Source organism: Pelophylax lessonae (assembly GCF_965119305.1).
Source record: "Pelophylax lessonae genome assembly, chromosome: 5".
NCBI classification, from domain to species: Eukaryota; Metazoa; Chordata; class Amphibia; order Anura; family Ranidae; genus Pelophylax; species Pelophylax lessonae.
In genome coordinates this window covers 556849140-556872978 of record NC_138772.1, presented here as the reverse complement: position 1 = coordinate 556872978, position 23839 = coordinate 556849140, and the positions used below count along the sequence as shown (strand labels likewise).

General features: G+C 47.4%; 1 protein-coding gene across 1 annotated transcript; it reads right to left on the bottom strand.

Moving 5' to 3' along the window:
- Window positions 1–300: 300 nt before the first annotated feature.
- Window positions 301–20886, bottom strand: LOC309556749 (uncharacterized protein). Its single transcript, XM_082259245.1, has 3 exons — window positions 20728–20886; window positions 10212–10268; window positions 301–1992 (listed from the first exon to the last, which is right to left on the bottom strand). Exon 3 carries the CDS (start codon window positions 1973–1975, stop codon window positions 893–895), a length of 1083 nt encoding a protein of 360 aa, XP_082115371.1. The 5' UTR covers window positions 1976–1992; window positions 10212–10268; window positions 20728–20886; the 3' UTR covers window positions 301–892.
- Window positions 20887–23839: the final 2953 nt, after the last annotated feature.

Below are 23839 nucleotides of genomic sequence, written 5' to 3'. Positions count from 1 at the left end.
GGGAGGTGGATGAGAAGCGGAGAGCCTGCCTTGGGGGGGGGGGGAGGTGGATGAGAAGCGGAGAGCCTGCCTTGGGGGGAGGTGGATGAGAAGCGGAGAGCCTGCCTTTGGGGGGGGGATGAGAAGCGGAGAGCCTGCCTTTGGGGGGGGGATGAGAAGCGGAGAGCCTGCCTTTGGGGGGGGGATGAGAAGCGGAGAGCCTTGTTTGTGCCGATGTCCTCTGCAGCATGGCTGACCCTAGCATCCAAAGCCAAATCCCGAGTCAGTTTAAAGTTGAGAGAAAAAAACTCAAACACAGGCTGCATGGCATTTTTCTAATTTATTGATTGTAATGACAATTTTTAAAACATTAAAAAAAAAAATGGACCCTTTCCAACCACTAATGTATCATTTACTCAGGACCACACTAACTGCTAACATCTTACATGTTTGCACAGAGGTATATTCCTGTGCCGAGTGATGGGACATCCCGAACCTTCCCATCTTCAAAAGGTCTGGCTTCTGCGATCTCCATCAGCGTACCCATTAGTCTCAGTCTATCTAGATCAAAAAAGATGTTGAACGTTCTTGCTGTGACTTGCATGCAGACATTTCCAAGACTACGTGCGAGAGATGATCGCCTCACAAAACTTTTTTTGGATTTTTTTTTTTTAAACATTCTATACTGGTAACATAGTATATACATGAGAATACGCACAATATAAATGTGTGTACAGAATCCCTTTCCGTAAATGAGCATGGCAATATAGCCACTCGTAGAAAAACAGAACAAAAAAAAAAAAAAAAATTGAAAGAAAGTGTGTTTGGATATAGCCGATAAACTTTCCGGGTGAAGGTTGGAAAAGGCAGATCTTGAAAATGTAAAAAGTCGTAAATTTTCTATCATTAAAAACTAATTGAGGGGTTTTGGCTTCTCGGCGTTTTGCATGTTGTGCACCCGGATGTGAGCCAGTAGGGTCTCCTCTTTGTTGAAGCTTCGTTCGCACTGGTTACATGGGAAGGGTTTATCAGGAGCGTGGGTGGCCTGGTGCGCCATCAGCTGCGTCTTCAGGAAGAAGCTCTCGCTGCATTGAGTGCACTTGAAAGGCTTAGTGTCTGTGTGCACTCCCTCGTGGGTGATGAGCAGGGACTTGTCGTTGAAGCTCTTCTCGCAATGGCGGCACTTGTACGGCTTAGGTTTCAGGTGGCACTCACCATGGGCTTCCAGGCTGCTGCGGTTAGGGAACCATTTGTTGCAGTGGTTACACTTCTGAGGCTTCTCCCCGGTGTGGGTCCTCTTGTGGGCCACCAAGAGCGTCTGATCGTTAAACTTTTTGTCACACTGGTCGCAGTGGAAGGGTTTGCCCTCTCGGTGAATGTTGCTGTGAGCGGCAAGCAGAGCCGGCTTTGAGAAGCTCTCGTCGCACACCGGGCAGGGATAGGCAAGTTTTCCAGTGTGAATTCTCTGATGGGCTTCCAGGATGGACTTGTCTCGGAACCTTTTCTCGCAGTAGTTGCACTGGTGAGGCTTTTCATCCAGCAGAGGGCTGTTACTGGCGCTCGAGTTAGAGCTTTCGGTGGGTGTCCGGCTCGAGGTCTGTGGACTTTCGATGCGGTTGTTTGGCACATGCTGCCTACGATGAACCATTAGGTCAGATTTCAAAGAGAAACGGGCATTGCAGACATCACACGGGAAGCCTTTATCGTTCTTATGGATTCGGCGATGGGCTTCCAGGGCAGAACTATGCTTGAAACACTTCTCACACTCTGAGCAGTAATACTGCCGGCGCCTCCTCAGGTTCCTCCCGTGTGTCGGGGGAGAGTAATCGCTGTCATCTCCATCTTCCTGATCACTATCATCATCCTCATCTTCATCGGGGCTCTCCTCAATCCGGATCCTTTTCACTGTTCTTCTGCGTTCCTCCTCTTCCTCTTCTGGGTCAGGCTCAAGATAGACATCAATGGTCTCCACAGGGCTGTCCTCTTGATCCTCCATATCTGTTCAACCAATGCCTGTTAAAAAGATAAATAAAATGGACCAATGAGGACTTCATTTGAGGACTAGCAGCAGGTAACATTGTCATGGTGGTCTTTTCAAGAACCTTATGACCCAGTCAGGGATCTGCTGCTGCCATCTTGCAAATTCACTGAAGTTTTTGTGATCAAAAGACATGGATTTGTCATCTATTATGCCAACAACTGAAAGGAGAATTTAAAGCAGACAATTAAAACCCAACATTACCCAAGTCATGAGCACAATTTAACCACTTGAAGACCAAGCATTTTCTGAGACTTGTTTACATGTGAAAATCGGTTTTATTTTTGCTAGAAAATTTCTTTAGAACCCTCAAACACACGTATATATTTTTAAAGCAGAGCCCCTAGAAAATTAGTGGTGGGTTTTGCTAATTATTTTTATGTCACGCGGTATTTGTGCAGCGGTTTTTCAATCTTAAACTTTAGGGGAAAAAAAAAACTATAGATTTGAATGCAGAAAAATAAATAAATACCGTATTTATCGGCATATAACACGCACTTTTTCCTCCTAAAAATGGAGGAAAAAGTAGCACTGCGTGTTATACGCCGATATAACAAAAAAAAAAAAAAAAAAGTCCAGAAAGCAGTCAGCGCCGAGAGGTAGAAGGGGGCGGGCGGCGCCGAGGAGAAGAGAGGACGCACTGTCATCGGAAGTCCCGCCTCCTATGCCGACGTCAATCATAGGCGCCGGGACTTCCGATAACAGCGCGTCCTTCCTTCTCCTCGGCGCCGGCCGCCCCCTTCTACCTCTCGGCGCTGCCGCCCCCCTTCTACCTCTCGGCGCCGCCGCCCCCCTTCTACCTCTCGGCGCTGACTGCTTTCTGGACAAGTGGCGAGGCTGCATGTATGGGCGCTGGCACTAGCTGCATGTATGGGCACTGGTGCCGGCGAGGCTGCATGTATGGGCACTGGTGCCGGCGAGGCTGCATGTATGGGCACTGGTGCCGGCGAGGCTGCATGTATGGGCACTGGTGCCGGCGAGGCTGCATGTATGGGCACTGGTGCCGGCGAGGCTGCATGTATGGGCACTGCGCTGATGAGGCTGCATTCGTGGGCACTGGTAAGACTACATTTAAATTTTACAAAAAATGTTCTGAGTTCAAAGCTGTTTATTTTAAATTTCAGCCCTAAAATTTAGGTGCACGTTATACGCCGGCGCGTGTTATACGCCAATACGGTAAATAAATAAATAGAGGCAGCCAGTGGTGTAGTGGTTAGCACTTTTCCCTAGCAGCAAAAGGGTCACTGGTTTGAATCCCAACCACGACACTACCTGCCTAGAGTTAGCATGTTGTCCCTGTGCGGGTTTTCTCCTACACTCCAAAGACATGCTGGTAGGTTAATTGGCCCTTGTGGCTCCTATATAAGCTCTTTGAGGACAGGGACTGATGTGAATGTACAATCTATATGTAAAGCACTGGATAAATTGATAAAACCACACACACACCAAAAATACATAGCCCACTTTTTTTTTTTTATAAAATTTTAAAAGAGGTCACGCTTTTGTGTGCTAGCAAGGGGGGGGGGGGCACTTTTTAAAAATTATTTTTAATTAAAAATGTATTTTTTTTAACTTACTTTACAAATTTTTTTTAATTGGGGTCACAAGGATTGTAAACATTTATGTGACAGTAAAAGGCAGTGACCGGAACTTTTTATGGAGAGATCTGGGGTCTATAAGACACCAAATCCCTCCTTTGCACTTGAAAGAATTCAAAAACGCCAAGCTCAGCATTTTTGAATACTTTAGATTTTCAGAAAATGACACTGTTAACATCCCAGTAAACGGGAAGTGATGTCATCTCATTGCTTCCGGGTTGCCATAGTAGATAGCGGAAACAGTCTCTTTGGGTCTCCGACGCCAGCTGGTCACTCGGGTATCCCGGTGGGACAGGAGAGCTCAAAAGAGTGGAGCTGCTTGTAATAGCCATCGAGTGGGCTAGTTAGCCGCTCTAAATGCTATTACAAGAAAGCTGACCGCCAACAGTACCGGGCTGATACCTGCATATCATCCTGCTACAACCACTTGCTGCCAAATCATGTATCCGGTACGTTATTTTGACTTCAAGAGGTTAATTGGGGGGGGGGGGGGGGGGAAGCACTCACATTAACCGTTTCACTACCAGAGCAGTGTTTTCACTACCAGAGCAGTGTTTTCATTTTTTTCACACGTTTAAAAAAAAAAAAAAAAACTGGATTATTGACTTACCGTAAAATCCCTTTCTCTGAAGTTCATTGACAGACGCAGCTCTATTTCCTTCTTCACCATTGGGTTATTCTGCCCCCTACAGGAGTAGGACACTAGGCAGGAAACAAAAAAAAAAAAAAAAACTACCAAGCCTATGGGGCAGTCCCTGCGGGCAAACACCCACTCACTCTGCTTGCAACAAAACTGAATCCTATAGCAGTATCAGAATTAAAAAATCCCATCCCACTCAGAAATAGAGGGGCGGGTGCTGCATCTGTCAGTGACCTTCAGAGAAAAGGATTTTACGGTAAGTCAAAAATCCAGTTTTCTCCATCGTTCATTGACAGATGCAGCTCCATATTCTTGACCATTGGGCCGTCCCAAAGCAGTATTTGCATGAGGGGGTTGGGAAAATAAACGCAAAGAAAGAAGTTAATTCCCCAAAGGCTAACCAGGAACTACTGGAGCTCAACTAAACCCAACATACACCCTGAAAGAGAGAAAAAAAAAAAAAAAAAAAATCGCTCTTTTAAGCACCAGCCTGCAAAACCTTGCAGCCAAAAGAAGCATCCGAGGATGCCAACACATCTACTTTGTAGAATTTTGTGAGCGTGTGCACAGACAACTAACTTGCCGGTTTGGAAACTTGTATTGCTGACGCCTGATGGCGAAAGGTCGAAGAGGCACTCAGCGCCCTAGCAGAATGCTCCTTCACAGGAGTCCGATTTCCTAAAAGTCTCAATAACCGCCAGGCAAACCCTAATTGCCTGAACCACAGCCGAAGAATACAAGGCAATTTTCTTGGGATGCTTGGGCTTAGGACAGAATGAAGGCAGCACAATGTCTTCATTCATATGGAAATCAGAAACAACCTTAGGAAGAAACGACTGATTAGGTTGAAGTACCACCTAATCTCTGTGGACCACCAGAGAAGAGAACAGCAGGACAGCCTTGCTAATTCAGACACTCTGCGGGCAGAGGTAATAGCCACCAAAAAGGCTACCTTCTGTGACAGTGTAAGCAGAGGAATCTCCCTAAGATTTCAAAGGGAGGTTTTTGAAGAACAGACAATACCAAGTTAAGATCGCACAGAGGTAACGGGACCATATCGGAGGAGCCACGTGACGAACTCCCTGGATAAAAGTGTGAATCCAACAATGCGTAGCTAAAAGACGTTGGGGGGGGGGGGGGGGGAACACTGCCAAAGCAGACACCTGGCCTTTAATAGTACCCAAGGCCAACCGCTGCACAACCCCTCTTTGGAGGAAAGCCAATATCCTAGCCACTAAAAAGGAGCGTGGATGCACCTTAAAGCGATTCACACCATGCAATGTACATTTTCTATGTATGATGATAAATCTTCCTGGAGGTAGATTTTCTAGCCTTAAACAGTGTAACAATCACTGAGTCAGAAAGACCCCTATCCTGCAATACCTGGCTTTCAATAGCCACGCTGTTTAAGCCAGCGACTGTAAAGCAGGATGGAAGATCGGCCCTTGAGACAACAGAACTTCCCTGAGAGGAAGTCTCCAAGGAGCATCGCGACCAACATGACCAGATTTGCATACCAAGACCGGCAAGGCCAGTCTGGGACCACCAGAATGACTGGAATCCCTTCCACCTCTATTGTGCGCAGAAGCATCAGCAGGAGTTGCAGCGGAAGAAAACGCATAGATCAGTCGATACTGACCCTAAGGTGCCACCAGTGCGTCTGTAGCGTCGGCCAGAGGATCCAGAGACCTGGCTACAAACCTCTGTACCTTCTCGTTGAGCCGAGAAACAGGTCTACATCGGGTGTCCCCAACTGGACACACAACAGGTGAAACCCCTCCGGGCGCAGGGACCATTCCCCCTGATCCAACGACTCAAGTAATCTTGAGTGCCAGTTCTCCACTCCGGCTATATGCACGGTGGAGAGGGCTGTAACAAAAATTTCTGCCCATATTAGGATCTCGGCCACCTCCCAGGCCACCAGGACACTCTTGGTGCCCCCTTGATTGACGTAAACCGCGGCCGTGGCATTGATTGAATCCGAACTGGACAGCCCTGCAGACGATTTGTCCAGTGACTTAAGCAAAGCTTTATCGCTCTGAGTTCCAGAATATTGATCAGAAGTCTTTCAGAGTCCAGGTCCCCTGGACCCACAGCTTTCCAAGTACCACCCCCCACCCCCCCCCCCCCGCCAGACAGGCTGGCATCTGGATACCACGGTCCAATACAATGGAAGGAAGGACTTGCCCAAGGAACAGAGCCACCACAGAGGAGCACTTCTTGCGTTTCAACTCAACCAAATCAGATTGTCCAAAGATTTTGGATCCTTGTTCCACTTGATAAGAATACCCCTTTGCAGAGGTCTCATGTGGAACTGAGCAAATGGAACCGCCCCGAAGGTAGACATCAGGCCTAGAGCTGGCATGCAAGTCTGCAATGAGGACAGAGTGCTGGATAACAGCAACCAAATCGCCCAACTTTTGCAGCTTTTCCGGGGGAAGAAACACCCCCACAGAGGCTGAGAACAGAGTCAGTCCCAGATAAACCATTTGAGGCTAGGACCAGAGCAGATTTGATGGTCTGAAATTGATGGTCCAGTCCGTACGGTGATTGACAGATCGCCATCCCAGAACTGAGCGAGTCTGCTCAAGAGATCGTCCAGGCACCCTAGTACCACAATCCCCTGCTGTCACACTAATGAAAATACCGGAGCCAACAGAATGGTGAAGACCCCGGGGATGGAGCAAAGGGAAAAGCCACAATTTGATAATGTTCCTCTCCTACAGCGAAGCGAAGGAAACGCTGGTGTCCAGCCTAAATAGGGATGTGCAAATATGTGTCCTCTACATCGATAGAGGCCAAAAAGTCCCCTTGGTGTAGGAACGCCACTACCGTGTGAATGGACTCCATTCGAACCCTCTACCCACACTAAGCGATTCAGCCTTAAGGTCCAGAATTGGACGCACTTTTCCTTCTTTCCTGGGAAAAGTAAACAGGTTTGAATAAAACCCTTGAAAGCGAGAGGGAACCGGCACAATCACGTACCGCCTCTTGTAGATCCCTTAACTGATCTGAGGATAGGCATAGACCAGACGGGAAGAATCTGTCCGACGGTCAGGACCTGAATTCAATCTTATAACCCGACCAGAGCAGCTCGAGGGCCCACTTGTCCTGAATTAAGGAGGCCCCTGGTTCCGGTGTAACGTGAGAATTACCTACCCCGTGAGAATTACCTACCCCTCGTCACTTCCGGCCAGGAACAGCTGAGCAGCGCAGCAGTGCGCATGCTCACAGGGCCGGATACCTAAAGGGACAACAGAGGAGCAGACTAGTGCGCATGCGCACTAGTATGGAAATAGCACGGTGTACTGTGGAAAAAAGCTACCCACGCGGCGGTTAAATAAAACAGCGGGGCTGCAATACGAATCATCTCCGCTCCTGTCACTTCCCTGCTAACGGCAAGTAAATATAAAAAGCGGCTGGCGTCTCCGTGATTTATGTTTACATACACCCGCCGCCGCTTTTATATTTACTTGCCGAGAGCAGGGAAGTGACAGGCACAGGAGCGGAGATGATTCCTATTGCAGCCCCGCTGTTTTAATGTAACCGCTGCATTCCATACAGTGCCGTGAACCGGAAGTGACGAGGGGTAGGTTTTTCTCACGGGTAGGTAATTCTCACGGAACACCGGACAGAAAACGAAGATGCCCCCCCCCCCCCCTCCCAGATACAGGTGAGGGTGTCCATTCATGCAGACAGATTGGTCCACAGATCTGGAGGGGCCTGTTTTCGGCTTACCCAATCGTCTTCTTGGAACCCCCAGATGACCTAAATGGCTTAGGTCCTTTCTCCTGCGTGCCGAAGGCACGAAGGGGCCGTCTGTGTGCTGAAAAATAAGGGCCATGTCTATTACGCTGCGACTTGCCCTGGCTTAGCGGATAGAGGAAGAAGCGTTCTCTTCCCACCTGTGAGTCCTTTGATCAGTTCATTCAACAAAAAAACAAATAGGTGGTCCCCTGTAGAGGGGAGATCTGATCGAGCCTTTTTAGAAGCCTGGTCCGCAGTCCAGATTTCTTAGCCACACCATGCGTGGTTACCATTATTGCGTTTAGAAAAAGACTCAGGTCCGCCGCAAGTAGGCCGCAAAGCCACGGACTAAATTTTCAGCCCGTCTCAGCCACGTGAGGCGCAGACCTGCGGATGAAGAAACATCTGCCCCCCCCCCCCCCAAGCCTATAACCACCGCAGGGAGCCCAAAGGACATCCCTGCCCCAGTCACTAAACCCCAGGGGGCCGGGAACTTGCTCTAAGACCCCTGTGTGCAATCCACACAGCCCGGTCAGCAACAACCGCATCCACCTCCCCCTTACTGGAGCAAGTGGCAAAGCCAGCTCCTACCTAACCCCAGGAGGGAGAGGGGGGCTTTGAGGTAGGTTGGGGCCAATAGACCACCCTTAGGGAGCAGGGGGACATGGAAGACAACCCGGGGGTTCGACCATCCAAAGGAGGGGCCAACGTCCACCGCAAGAGCTATGGGGACACACTACTCCCCATAACAAGCGACAATCTGGCGGGCACCACTCCAGACAGACTACCTTTCCACTCAGGGTGGGGGTGCTGATGGCCAAGGGGCACGCTGCTACTCAGGCCGAACCAGGTCGTGTGCGTCCCGGCGAGGTATTTCACTTGCGGGCCAACCCCCCTCCATTGGGGCTCTGTCCTGGCGAGGCCTAGCACGGGGCTATAACCTGCACATGCTCACTGGCCGTATTCGGGAGACCTTAAGGATCTAGGATATCCAGTCCGGCTGTTGATTGCAGTTTTCAGGAACATAACTAGCTAAAAAATTAAAATGTTAACAAAAGGTTGCCTTTAAAATAAAAGCAAGCTAAGACTGAAGTCCCAGCAGGGAACTAGGTCCTACTCCTAAACTAGGCAGAAAAACTGAATCCTATAGCAGAGTGGGTGTATGCCTTCAGGGACTGCCCCATAGGCATTGTAAAGATTTTTCCTGCCTAGTGTCCTCCTGTAGGGGGCAGCGCAACCCAATGGTTAAGAAGAATATGGAGCTGCGTCTGTACTTCACCCAATTCTAGCACTACACTCCTATATTTAAAAAATCATTTTTTTCCTAGAAAATTACTCAGAACCCCCAAATAAATATATATATTTTTAGCAGAGACCCTAGGGAACAAAATGGTGGTTATTGCAGCAGTTAAGGACAGTCGACGGTCTCCTAACAACCAGAGACACTGACAGTGGGTGAAGCCTGATGGGGATTCACAGACACGAGTTCCCCATCAGTTCTGCTCTGTGATGGGTAGCAGGCAGTTGTGGATTCTATAGCCAACTGAAAGGCTCTCTATTGGATACGGATCTGCCCACTGCCTAGGACAAGGGGAGCAGACCTGATGGAGAACTTCCTTACGAATCACCAACAGGCTGTCAGTGCAGCTCAGCTGCTTCCTGCCACGGCAGCTGTCAGAGGGAAAGTCTTCACTGGCACTGCAGTCTCAGTGTACCATGGTGGGAATTCATGTACGTTTACCACAGGTACATTTTTCTCACCTGCAAAGACCTGTGTCATGTAGAGGCATGTGGGGAATTCTAAGGAGTGTCTTCACTTGTGAATGGGCCCATTAGCAGTTCCATATGGAAGACCCAGTGTGGGAAGGGGGGGGGGGTTCCTCAGCTCAGGGATTGAAAGCAATGGGCCCGACAGCATTCGCAGGTAATCAAGGCCAATCCAATTAAATCGCTCATGGCGCAATTACCTGCTAACAATCAGTCCTGGGTGCAGACTGTCTGCATGACAGGACGATCGTTCGCAGTGATCGCTCCATCTGCGATTATTGGCAAATTCTCCTAAATTTAGTATTTTTCCAGATAATTTATTGGGAAACCTTCAGGACAGCTGGAAGGGTCTTCTTCAGTAATGATGGCGGCTCCTCTGAACAACCGGACATGAGAAACCATTCATTTATCTTTATAGGAAACAATATCCTGATATACTTACAAGGCCGACTGAAAGAAACTGCCAGAAACTCCTGAAATAACCAGCTCCGGAGATTATCTGCAGACAGAAAAGAAAGAGGGATTAGACAAAATTCCTAATATTAACCCATCCAGCATGAAACACAACGCCATAGACTCCGCCCCCAACTGAAATCTCATCGCCCATTACAAGAGCTCAAACTACTGAATCCAATGCTTTAGCTTGAATACTGATTTTTTTTCTTTCCCCTTTGCTCCAATATGGACCCCCCCTCCCCTCAAATACAGAGATTTTTTCCCCTTTTTTATTCCAATACGGATTCCCCCGCCCCCTTTTTTGCACCACTACCAATTCCCCTCCCCTTTATGCGTGAATACTGATCCACCCTCTTTTGCTCCAGTGCCGTTTTTCCCCTCCAATACAGAACCCCCCCCCCCTTTGCTCAAATACTGCCCCCCCCCTCTTTATTGCATGAATACTACCCCCCACCTTTTGCTTAAATACCAAGTTATTTTCCCTTTGTTGCTCAAATACAGAGCCCCCCACCCTTTTTCCAGTACTGATCTCCCCCCTACTGATCCCCCCCTTTTTTTGCTTGAATACTAATCCCCCCCCCTCCCATTTATCCAAATTATTTCTCAGCAAAATAAAACATGGAGACATGGATGGATGGAGGAGTTTGCTTTAAATACTAAACATGAATTTTGCTCAAATTTTTATTTTTCTTCCCCTTTTATTTTTTTGCTCCAACACTTTTCCCCTCCTTTTTAGCGCAAATAATGAACCCCCCCACACACACTTTATTCCTGGACCTGCCCACCCCTTCATGCCTTTTTTTTGCCAAGCAAAGAATGAGGTATACCCAAGGCTCCTGGGATTCCACCTCACATATCCCTGGAGGCTACAGGAGTAGGGACTGACAGCAGCCAGCGGGTGGAGCTGCGCACCTCATCAGGGGCCGGCTGCCTGAGCACAGAAGAGGCAGCCAGCTTCCCATGACTGAGTATCAAGATGGCAGCACAGGACCCAGGCTGCTGCACCTGACCAGTAGGGCTACAGCGGGGCAATACTGGATCCAGTGGGCAGGTAAGTATTTGGAGTAAAGACCAGCCTAGGTAATATGCAAGTGCGGAAAATTATATATATATATATATATATATATATATATATATATATATATATATATATATATATATATATATATATATATATATATACACACACACAGAAAATTGAGGAAAAAAAGTGAAGTTCCTCTTTAAAGGAAAAAAGGGGCAGGGTGACATCCCAGTCACATGAATGGTCAGTCATGTGACCAGGCTGTCCTCCAATGGCCAGTTCTCCTTTGCGTGTCATGCAGAGAACACTCCCGTTTGACACGGTGCCCTCATTTAATGAATGGGGAACAAAATGCAGGAATGATTTGGAGTAAACACTGGACTGTGCAGTGCAGGCAGAGAGAATATGAACGGGCCCCTGAGGGTCACATTACAGATGAAGATACAACACCAGGTGGTCCTAATGCACCTCTTTTAGAGGAACCCTCTTTCTCTGCGCCCCGGCTCTTCCTGTAATCCAAGTATTCACCCCATACATCGATGACCCCGCCATGACTGACCTCTGTCAGATCTGTGTAGTTTTATAGGAGTAGAGAAGTGCATCATACCTCAAAGTAGGAGTTCACCTTAAGGGCCGGTGCACACTAAGAATCATACATGTGGCACTCATTCCTGTGCGATTCACATGCAGTTCTGTGCACTAATTCATCCCATTCATTCTGAATAAGCTAAAATTGCACCCCAGCAAAAGTAGTGAATCACGCTGCAACCGGATGGCTGGTACTTTTGTCCAGTCCAGTGTGGGCAAACGCACTGCACTTGCAACCTGAGTTTAGACTGTTTTAATTGCTTGACACCCGCTGCAGAAGGGCAGTGTGCTTTGAAAGTGGTGCATGAAATGGTTGAACGTGTGTCTTTTTATTTTTACCAGACTATATAGCTACTTGACCATTCACAAAGAGCAGTGCGGCTCATGCTTGCGCAGTAGAAAACCGGCTGTGAAGCCGCGAGGCTGCTGATTGTCTTAGTCAAGATGCCCGAAGCCTGCATCCAAAACCAATTGAAGAATGGGCTCAGGTGAGGACAACATTGGACCCCTTGACAGGGGAGTGAGTGTCCTTATATTAAAAGGTCAGCTACAGTATGTGATGCCAACTTATATTTGTTTTGGGGGAGACTGGAGCTCCTCTTTAACCGCTTGCCGATCGCCTCATGTAGGAGAAGGGCCGCACAGCTGCACTCCTGTGCTGGATCACGTATCTAGCTCATGATCCAGCACTACTGGGTAGGGGGTGCACTGGCTGTGCTGTGATTATTCATAGCACAAGCCGATCAGTGGGTGCCGGCCAATGATTGACAGCCGGCACCCTCTGATCAGAGAGGACAGAGCTCTGTGCTGTCAGTGGGGGGATGAGCCAGTTTGCTTCCCTGCTAAGCAGGAAATAAAAAACCATGCACCAAGTACTAGTACTGTTAGGCACACAGTTAACCCTTTGATCGCCCTAGATGTTTATCCCCTTCCCAGCCAGTGACAGTGCATATTTCTAGCACTGATCACTGTAATAGTGTCACTGGTCCCCACAAAGTATCAGATTGTCCACATTAAGTCGCTGATCACCGCTATAATTTGTAACCCAGGGACCGCCTGTACTAGTATAAAATAAAAGATTCCAGTAAAATTTATCCCATAGTTTGTAGATGCTTTAACTTTTGCGCAAACCGATCAATATACACTTAATGAGATTTTATTTTTTTTCTTCAAGAATATGTAGCAGAAATTACATATTGGCTGTAAATTTATGCAGAAATGTTATTTATTTTTTTATTGGATGTTTTATAGCAGAAAGTAAAAATGCAGAGGTGATCAAATACCACCAAAAGAAAGCTCTATTATATAAATTTGTGTACAGCGTTACATGATCGCGCAATTGCCAGTTAAAGTAACGCAGTATCAAAAGGCAAAAAAACGGCCTGGTCATGAAGGGGGGTAAATTTTGCGGTAGTCAAGTGATTAAAGCGGTTTTATCCCTTTTAAAAATATAAATAAAAAAACCCTACAGGACAATGGCATAATGTGCTAATATGCATTGCAGTGATACCACGTGTGTATGTTTGTGCCCGTAGTACAGCCCAGAAGTAGGGATGCACCGAGATTCCGGCCACCGAAATTATCGGCCGAAAATGGGCCTATCCCATTTCGGCCGATAATGGGTTAAAAATGACGAAATTAATGGCCGCCGTGAGAAAGGAGGAGGGCGCAGTGCAGGTTTGAAAAGTCCCGCCTCTGGCTGGCCGCGCGCCTCTCAATGATGTCCTTACTACTACGATCTCTGCATTAATGAACTGACATATCGGGCGGGCGAGCGGCCGCTAATAGCTATAACTATGTAAGCGCTTCACTTCCCTGTCATGTGGGTATCTCCTCTGACAGGGAAGTGAAGCGCTCATAGTTACAGCTATTAGCGGCCGCTCGCCCTCCCTCCCGCCCGGTGTGTTAGTCAATTCATGCACAGATCGTAGTAGTGACATCACCGCGAGGCGGGCCGCTGGCCAGAGGCGCGTCTTTTGAATGAAGGACACCGGAGGAGCACTCAGCAGAGTAAGAGTAAGGAGATTGAATCGTTGGGATGGGGAGGGACGCTGAGGCAGAGGGGGGGGGGGGGGGGGGGGGACGCTGAAGCAGCTTACCAATGGTATTTGTATTATGCAGCATGAGGGGGTTAATGTATTGCCACTGCTGGTCACTGATGTATTAGTGACCGACCAGTGGTAGATAATTAACCCCTTTGTGCTGCATTAGTGCAACCAGTATCAGTGCAACCAGTGTTAATTAACACTGATACTGGTTGCACTAATGCAGCACAAAGGGGTTAATTAACTGCCACTGGTCGGTCACTAATAGACGAGTGACCAGCAGTGACAATACATTAACCCCCTCATGCTGCATAATACAAATACCATTGGTAATTAAATTAACCTCTTGCCAACCCATCACATTACATATACTGTGACAGGGTGGCAGCGACAGGTGTACGTCACTGCCTGTTTTTGGTGTATGCCCCTCTTCTATCCATTTAAAAAATTTTGGGGGGAAAAAGTAATTTTCGGTTTTCGGCCAAGGGCATCCTGCATTTTCGGTTTCGGCCCAGAATTTTCATTTCGGTGCATCCCTACCCAGAAGTGCGCATTTTCTTTTTATCTCCTACCAAAAACACACTAACGCGAATTAAAAGAAAAAATCCTGCCCCAAAATAATACTGACCCTGGCCTTTGACCCTTCTTGACCCAAAAACTAACCCTGGTACTGACATAGATCCAACCTTTATCTAGGTGCGATGTCCATTATTATTTACACACTTTTTCCCTCTGGAAGAAAAGAGAAAGATACATTGCTTCTTTCCTCTCCATTCAAGAGAAACACAGGGGCGGGCTTTACAGTAGGGATGCACCGAAATGAAATTCTTGGCCGAAGCCGAATAATAATGAAATGTTTGGCCGAAGGCCGAATACCGAACGCGGTGTTTCACATTTTTTCCATTTATTTTGCCAATTTTTTGTCCTCTCGTGTCTCTCTCTCTTGTCCTCTCGTGTCTCTCTCTCTTGTCCTCTCGTGTCTCTCTCTCTCTCCCTAAATGTTACTGTAGGGAATGGGATTCAGTGCACACTGCAGCCTTGTACCATAGGGTTAATGTTAGTGACACTGTAGGGATTGGGAAGGATGCTGGGAATGGAAATCAGGAAGCATGCAGGCAGCCTTGTAAATTTTAATTGCAGATACAGGGCAATTGGCAGGTCAGGGTTAATGTGGTAACATCAATTACTCAGTGACAGTCAGTCAGTGTCAGTGTGGACTCGATCAGATTATACAGTGACAGAGTCTCTCATAGTGGTGGTAGTAGGAGGCTGGAGGTGGACTAGTAGGAGCCTGGAAAGGAGCACAGCCGCATACATACATTACTCACTCGTGCACTGCAGCCCGCCCCACACATTCAGTGAGTCTTACTCTCCTCCCTAGTTTTTTCAATGGCACATTCAGGAAGCCAATCACGCCGTGAGTAGCGGCACAGCGGAACCAATCAGGTGTGCAGGCACGAGTGATTGGTTCGCTGTGCAGCTAATCACGGCGTGATTGGCTTCCTGAATGTGCCAATGAAAAAACTAGGGAGGAGAGTAAGACTCACTGAATGTGTGGGGCGGGCTGCAGTGCACGAGTGAGTAATGTATGTATGCTCACCGCTGAAGTGTCCCGGCTTCCCCTGCCTAACACGGAAGTCTGTGAGTCCTCCTGTCCTCCTCCGAGTCCCTTCCCCCTGTAAATATCGTGACCTCGGTGATATGAATATCGCCTACGGCCACAGAACGATAGTCGATATCATATCGACTCTCGTTCAGCCCTATTGTTCTGCACAAAATTATTCGGCCTTTTGACTTATTCGGCCGAACACCGAAAGTGCTATTTTTTCTATTTTCGGCCGAATAATGTTCGGCCGCCGAATATTCGGTGCATCCCTACTTTACAGTGACTGATCACTGGGATAGCCAATCGGGTGACCTGCATATTGGGAGATCTGGGTCCCGGTTGTTCGTACAGGGCCTGAGACGCTTGGAGAGGTCCCTGGTATCTGTGCCGGGGGCGCACAGTGCTCCAATTCATCTGAAAGGTGTTCCATCGGGGTCGAGGTCAGGATTTTATGCAGGCCAGGCAAGTTCCTCCACCATGTCTTTATGGACCTTGCTTCGTGCATTGGTCCAAATCATTTGGTGGAGGGGGGGGGGGGGGGATTATGATGTGGGGTTGTTTTTCAAGGGTTGGGCTTGGCCCCTTAGTTCCAGTGAAGGGAACTCTTAAGGCGTCAGCATACCAAGACATTTTGGACAATTTTATGCTCCCAACTTTGTGGGATGTTTGGGGATGGCCCCTTCTGGTAAATATGTATATATACACACAATGTATGCAAAGCAAATTTAGAGAAACTTGTACAAAGCTGCTTCTACACCTCATATAGATCTGCTACAGGATGAGCAGTGTACATATTCATCCTACTCCACATCCCTTCCCAGGACAACCCCCCTCCACTAGGAGCAGACCACCTGCACCCCTCCCCTCCCCCATACATCACAACCTCAGCCAGGGACACCAAACTCCCACCATCAGTCTGTCTCCATTACAGGGAGATACACTGTACAGCTAAGGGTCGCATGATACCGATTTTTCAGGCAGATATTCTGTACATTTAAAGTTCGCAGGCACCCTGCTGTGGGTGGGTGGCAGGCACCCTGCTGTGGGTGGGTGGCAGGCACCCTGCTGTGGGTGGGTGGCAGGCACAGTGTGCTCTGTTCCATGGCGTGCACTGTCCGAGGCGAGGGAGGCAGCAACCTTTGCCATATCCGGGTAGAAGCCAGGACTCAGGCGGTCAGAACATTTGCAGGCCCGATACGTAGACACTACATACATGACTACATTGTGTGCTGCATGTCTCTGTGCACTGGTCCTGCAATGCAAAACCTTCGGAGTCCTGGCTTCTTTAACCTGAGACCGATGGCAGAGGGCCCCAAAAATTTAGGACTTCCAAAAAAGTGAATATCGGCCGCACCGATAATCTGTTGAACCCCAACAGCTGCCCTCAGTGACACACACACACACAGTGGCTGGGAGCACCCACCATATAATACAAAAGATAGTAAAAAAAAAAAAAAAAAAATGTATACACACACACACACACACAATGCATCTTATGTAATATATGGTGGGTACTCCCAGCCACTGTGTGTATAACAATGTAAACAAAGAAAATTGAGGGAAACTTCTACAAAGCTGCTTCTACACCTCATATTATAGATCTGCTACAGGATGAGGAGCAGTGTACATAGATATCCATCCTACTCCACATCCCTTCCCAGGACAGCCCCCTGCCACTAGAGGCAGGCCACCTGCACCCCCCTCATACCTGACAACCTCAGCAACTCACCCAACCCCCCCCATTACCAGTCTCTCCAAAACAGGGAGATACATTGTACAGCTACCCTCAGTGACACACACATACATTCACACAGTACCCACTATACATGTAACATATGGTGGGTAGTATGTGAATGTATATGTGCGTCAATAAGGGTAGCTGTACAATGTATCTCCCTACAAAATAGATACAAAAAAAAAAAAAAGTTACAATGTATCAATTATGTAAAATACGGTGGGTACTCCCAGTGTGTGTGTGTGTGTGTGTGTGTGTGTGTGTGTGTGTGTGTGTGTGTGTGTGTGTGTGTGTGTGTGTGTGTGTGTGTGTGTGTGTGTGTGTGTGTGTGTGTGTGTGTGTGTGTATATATATATATAATCAATGTATTATACTGTGTGGCTCAGTTCACACAGGTGTGGCGTCAAAGTTGCCCGACTCCGAATGTGTTTTGCAAACTACTTCTTTAATAGAAGCCAACGCAAGCTGCTCTGAAGTCGCCCCCAAGTAGTGCAGGAACCTTTTTCTAGAACGGCTCCATTAAACTGATATATATATATATATATATATATATATATATATAATAAACAGGCAAAAAATTTGGGGGAGCATACCCATGTATTTCTAAAGCTGCTGCAGCTATGAACCAAAAGACATGTATATTAAAAAAGAATAGCGCGCAAATGCAAAAAATTACTACCAAATCTGAAGACAATCCATAAATAAAAATGGGGATTTGGTCCCACCATATGGCCTGTATGGTGGGACCAAATCCCCATTTTTATTTATGGATTGTCTTCAGATTTGGTAGTAATTTCTTTATATATTTTATATATACACACACACACATATATATATAACAATGTATCTATTCTATAATATATGGTGGGTACTCACAGCCCGGGTGTGTAGCCTGGGTTTGTGTGTATGTATGTTATGTATCCAGATATTAGAGCTGCACGATAAAATCGCAAAAAAAAAAAAAAAAAAAACAATTTTGATTGATTCAACCCCCCCCCCCCCATCTTAAAACAAGGGATCGACCCATATATCGAGGGCCAATCTGCACTTTCCCCAATATATCGGAATCGGCCACCAAGGTGACCGATATCGTGGGAAAGTGCTTGTACCGGAGTGATGGCTGCAGGTAGAGGCATTACCCTGGTATCGGCGTCCATAGCCGACGGTCGGCTGTCTTGTAATAACAAATGATGCGTCTGAGAAGCCGATCAGCTGTCATTACAAGGAGCGGGAGGGGACGCCCCCCATCTTCCGTGGCTCGCCAGGGTCTTTCTTCACACCGGGACACCCGGCCTGCACGGCCGCCAAAGACCCAATCAAAGCCGAATTCGGCTCAGATAGGGTCTCCATGCAAAAACCTGGAAAGTGATGTCATGACTTCACTTCTGGAAATGTCTGGTGCCAGATTCAAAAAATGACAGCATTCAAAACAGACAAACTTGGCGTTTTGAATGCTTTTAGGTGCAGAGGAGGGGTTTGGGGTCTTTTAAACCCCCAGATCCCTCCACAAAAGTACCTGTCAAAAAAATTACATTTTTTTTTAAATGTACAAAAATATCGGCTGATACCGATATGCATTGACTAAAATATTGGCAAAGAAAAAACGATATCAGTCGATCACTAATCTATATCTATTTTCACATTTTAAAGAGGCGATTGTAAATATTCTAGCTTTACGACCCCCTCTGTGACTATCCCCACCCCCCTCCCCCAGTCTATAGCTCTCCCTCTGTCTTATCTCACTATGCTGGTTTTATTACCATTGCCAGTTACATTTGTTTACATTTCTTTGGTTTTCTCTTTTTTTTTTCTTTTCCTTTGGCTTAGAGATTTTTTTTTTTTTTAACCATTTTGCTAAATATTCTGTGAATCAGCACTGCTCTGATCTTGATGAAGGGGGGACATTCCCTGAAACCTTGTCCTGAAATATTGTATGTTAGTGCAAATAAAGTATCACAGACAGAACTCAATTGTCTCCATCAATGTAAACAAAGGAAATTGAGGGAAACTTCTACATCTCATATTATAGATCTGCTACAGGATGAGGAGCAGTGTACATAGATATCCATCCTACTCCACATCCCTTCCCAGGACAGCCCCCTGCCACAAGAGGCAGGCCACCTGCACCCCCCCCCCCCAAAAAAGCCCCACCATCGAAAATGTCCCATTTGTGTTTCCTCCAATGCAGAGGAACTTAGTCCCCTCCCCCATATTCATATATATTTACAATGTTAAAAAAGTAAAATCAAAGGAGCAACTTGCCTGACACAATCCCCCCATACCAGCCAATCACAGGGACCCCAGGAAGGAGAACCCCCCTCCCCCAGTGTGTCCCCAATACAATGGGGGAGATGTACAAAGTCCAGAGTAGCAGTGCATGGCAGCCAATCACAGGGACCCCCAGGATGGAGAACCCCCCTCCCCCAGTGTGTCCCCAATACAATGGGGGAGATGTACAAAGTCCAGAGTAGCAGTGCATGGCAGGGACCCCAGGATGGAGAAGCCAATCACAGGGAGCCCCAGGATGGAGAAGCCAATCACAGGGAGCCCCAGGATGGAGAAGCCAATCACAGGGAGCCCCAGGATGGAGAAGCCCCCCTCCCCCAGTGTGTCCCCAATACAATGGGGGAGATGTACAAAGTCCAGAGTAGCAGTGCATGGCAGGGGCCCCAGGATGGAGAAGCCAATCACAGGGAGCCCCAGGATGGAGAAGCCAATCACAGGGAGCCCCAGGATGGAGAAGCCAATCACAGGGAGCCCCAGGATGGAGAAGCCAATCACAGGGAGCCCCAGGATGGAGAAGCCAATCACAGGGAGCCCCAGGATGGAGAGCCCCCCTCCCCCAGTGTGTCCCCCAATACAATGGGGGAGATGTACAAAGTCCAGAGTATCAGTGCATGGCAGCCAATCACAGGGGCCCCAGGATGGAGAATCCCCCCCAATCACAGGGGCCCCAGGATGGAGAATCCCCCCCCTATCACAGGGGCCCCAGGATGGAGAATCCCCCCCTATCACAGGGGCCCCAGGATGGAGAACCCCCCTCCCCCAGTGTCCCCTAATACAGCAGTGCATGGCAGCCAATCACAGGCACCCCAGGATGGAGAGCCCCCCTCCCCCCAGTGTGTCCCCCGATACAATGGGGGAGATGAGAGTGCAGAGTATCAGTGCATGGCAGCCAATCAGTTTCCATTGTAAAAGTCTAACTAAACAATGTGATTGTGGAATCTGATTGGCTGCTCCAGATGTTATAGATTCCCCCCATTATACACCCCTCCCCCCAGTCTGTGTTCAGGCCTACTCGTGATCCCTAGGCCTCTCCATGCGGGGGGGCCATCCTGCCACTGGTTGGGGCCCCCATCTGCCATTGTGAGGCCCCCACAGTCCCCACCATCGAACCTCCTCCCCGCCCCCACTCCTCTCCCTGCGCGCGCCGATGAGGATCCCCGGGCCGCCACCGCGCCCCGTACAGCGGAACATAGCGCCCCCCTAACTACAGACACACACCTATCCACCGCACGACACCGAGAGGCCGGAGACGTCTCCCGCCCTCCGGGCCAGGCCTCCTCGCCTCCTCACACCGCAACTCCGCCTGCCGCGCCGATACCGCCAGAAAAGAGCCAGAGCGCCGCCGGAAGTCGCCGCACCGGATGTGCCGCGCGTCACGTGTCTCCGCTCCTCCCCTCCCGCCCCCCGATTCCCTTTCTCCTGGGTCCTTGTCCAACCAGCGCCGCGCTCTCCTCATCCACGGCCCCGCCTCCCCCTTCATCTACGGCTCCGCCCCCTCCTGTGTGCGGCGCTCGTCTGGTCCTTGGCCACGCCTCCTTGTCTCCCGGGTCCCTCCTCCTCCTCGCCTCATGCTGTAGAGAACATTCTATTCCTTCTCCCGCCATTTCTGTTGTGGAGGAGACTGTGAGGGGAGAGAATCCCGCTCCTCTGTGAGGAAATGTCCTCCCCCCTCCTCCTCCTCTATGGAGGGTCACAGCCAGTCCTCTGTGGTGGAAAGAACCTGAACACAGAAACCACACACACCATAATAAATAGTAAAACAATAACAATATGGCTGCTATGGTGATAACAATGGTGAAAAGTGATAGACACAATATGAGAGCATCATAATCCAATAAAGGGCCCTCGTTTCACAGTGTAGTAACCCATAGCAACCAGAGTTCACGCTGCGTCCTCTATGGAGGGAAAAGTCCTGAACACAAAAACCACAGACCATAATAAATAGCAAAACAATAACAACATGGCTGCTGTGTTTATAACAATGGTGAAAAGTGATATAAAAAAATATATGAGTGTCATTACACTGTATGGTAACCCATAGCAACCAGAGTAAACGCTGTATTCTCCATAACCCCTATGGAGGGAAAAGTCCTGAACACAACAATCACTGACCATATCAATAAAGATGATAACAATATGGCTGCTGTGGTGATAACAATGGTGAATAGCGATATAAAAAATATAAGAGTGTCATAATCCAATACAGGGCCCCCATTACACTGCATGGTAACCCATAGCAACCAGAGTTTACGTTGTATTCTCCATAATCCCCTGAACACAACAATCACTGACCATATCAATAAAGATGATAACAATATGGCTGCTGTGGTGATAACAATGGTGAAAAGTGATATATACAAAATATGAGCGTCATAAAGGGCCCTTGTTTCACAGTGTAGTAACCCATAGCAACCAGAGTTCCTGCCGTGTCCCTCATTATCCTCAATGGAGCGGAAAAGTCCTGAACACAAAAGCCACAGACCATAATAAATAGCAAAACAATAACAACATGGCTGCTGCTGTGTTTATAACAATGGTGAATAGCGATATTAAAAAAAAATATAAGAGTGTCATAATCCAATACAGGGCCCCCATTACACTGCATTGTAACCCATAGCAACCAGAGTTAACGCTGTATTCTCCATAACTCCCTGAACACAACAATCACTGACCATATCAATAAAGATAATAACAATATGGCTGCTGTTGTGATAATGGTGAAAAGTGATATATACAAAATATGAGCGTCATAAAGGGGCCCTTGTTTCACAGCGTAGTAACCCATAGCAACCAGCATTCACGCCGTGTCCCTCATTATGCTCTATAGAGGGAAAAGTCCTAAACACAAAAACCGCAGACCATAATAAATAGCAAAGCAATAACAACATGGCTGCTGTGTTTATAACAATGGTGAATAGCGATATAAAAAATTTACGTGCATCGTAATCCAATACAGGGCCCCCATTACACTGCATGGTAACCCATAGCAACCAGAGTTAACGCTGTATTCTCCCCCCCCCCCCCCTATAGAGGGAAAAGTCCTGAACACAACAATCACCGACCATATCAATAGAGATGATAACAATATGGCTGCTGTGGTGATAACAATGGTGAAAAGTGATTGACACAATATGAGAGCATCATAATCCAGTAAAGGGCCCTTGTTCCACAGCGTAGTAACCCATAGCAACCAGCATTCACGCCATATCCCTCATTACCTCAATAGAGGGAAAAGTCCTAAACACAAAAACCACAGACCATAATAAATAGCAAAGCAATAACAATATGGCTGCTGTGTTCATAGCTCCCAACTGTCCCTGATTTGGAAAGATGTCCCTCTGTCCCTCTTTCCTCCTCATTTGTCCCTCATTTTGGTCTGATTTGTATAGTTGTATGTAAAATGCAGTACAAATCTTTCAAAAAGTGTTCCCAGTACTAAACCTTTCATCCAAATTCTAAATTGCTGCATTTTTAAATTTTAAAAGCCAATATAAAGGGAAATAGTGGTTAAAAAATAAAAAGCAACTTTGGATTTAACTAAGAATTTTTTTTTGTATAATTCTACTTTAAGTGGGCGTGGTAGGGGGGTGTGTCCTATGCCTGCATACTTTTGCTAATAGGTGTCCCTCTTTCCCATCTCAAAAAGTTGGGAGGTATGTGTGTTTATAACAATGGTGAATAGTGATATAAAAAAATATAAGAGTGTCATAATCCGATACAGGGCCCCCATTACACTGCATGGTAACCAATAGCAACCAGAGTTAACGCTGTATTCTCCATAACCCCCTGAACACAACAATCACTGACCATATCAATAAAGATAATAACAATATGGCTGCTGTGGTGATAACAATGGTGAAAAGTGATATAAACAATATCAGAGCGCCATAATCCAATAAAGGGCCCTCGTTTCACAGTGTAGTAACCCATAGCAACCAGAGTTCACGCCATATCCCTCATTGTCCTCTATGGAGGGAAAAGTCCTAAATACAAAAACCACAGACCATAATAAATAGCAAAGCAATAACAACATGGCTGCTGTGTTTTTAACAATGGTGAAAATTGATATAAACAATTTAAGTGCATAATAATCCAATACAAGGCCCCCATTACACTGCATGGTAACCCATAGCAACCAGAGTTAACGCTGTATTCTCCATTCCCCCCCATAGAGGGAAAAGTCCTGAACACAACAATCACTGACCATATCATATGGTTGCTATGAATTACTGTGCTGGAGAACGATGCTGTGAACTCTGGTTGCTATGGGTTACTGTGCTGGAGAAGGATGCCGTGAACTCTGGTTGCTATGGGTTACTGTGCTGAAGAA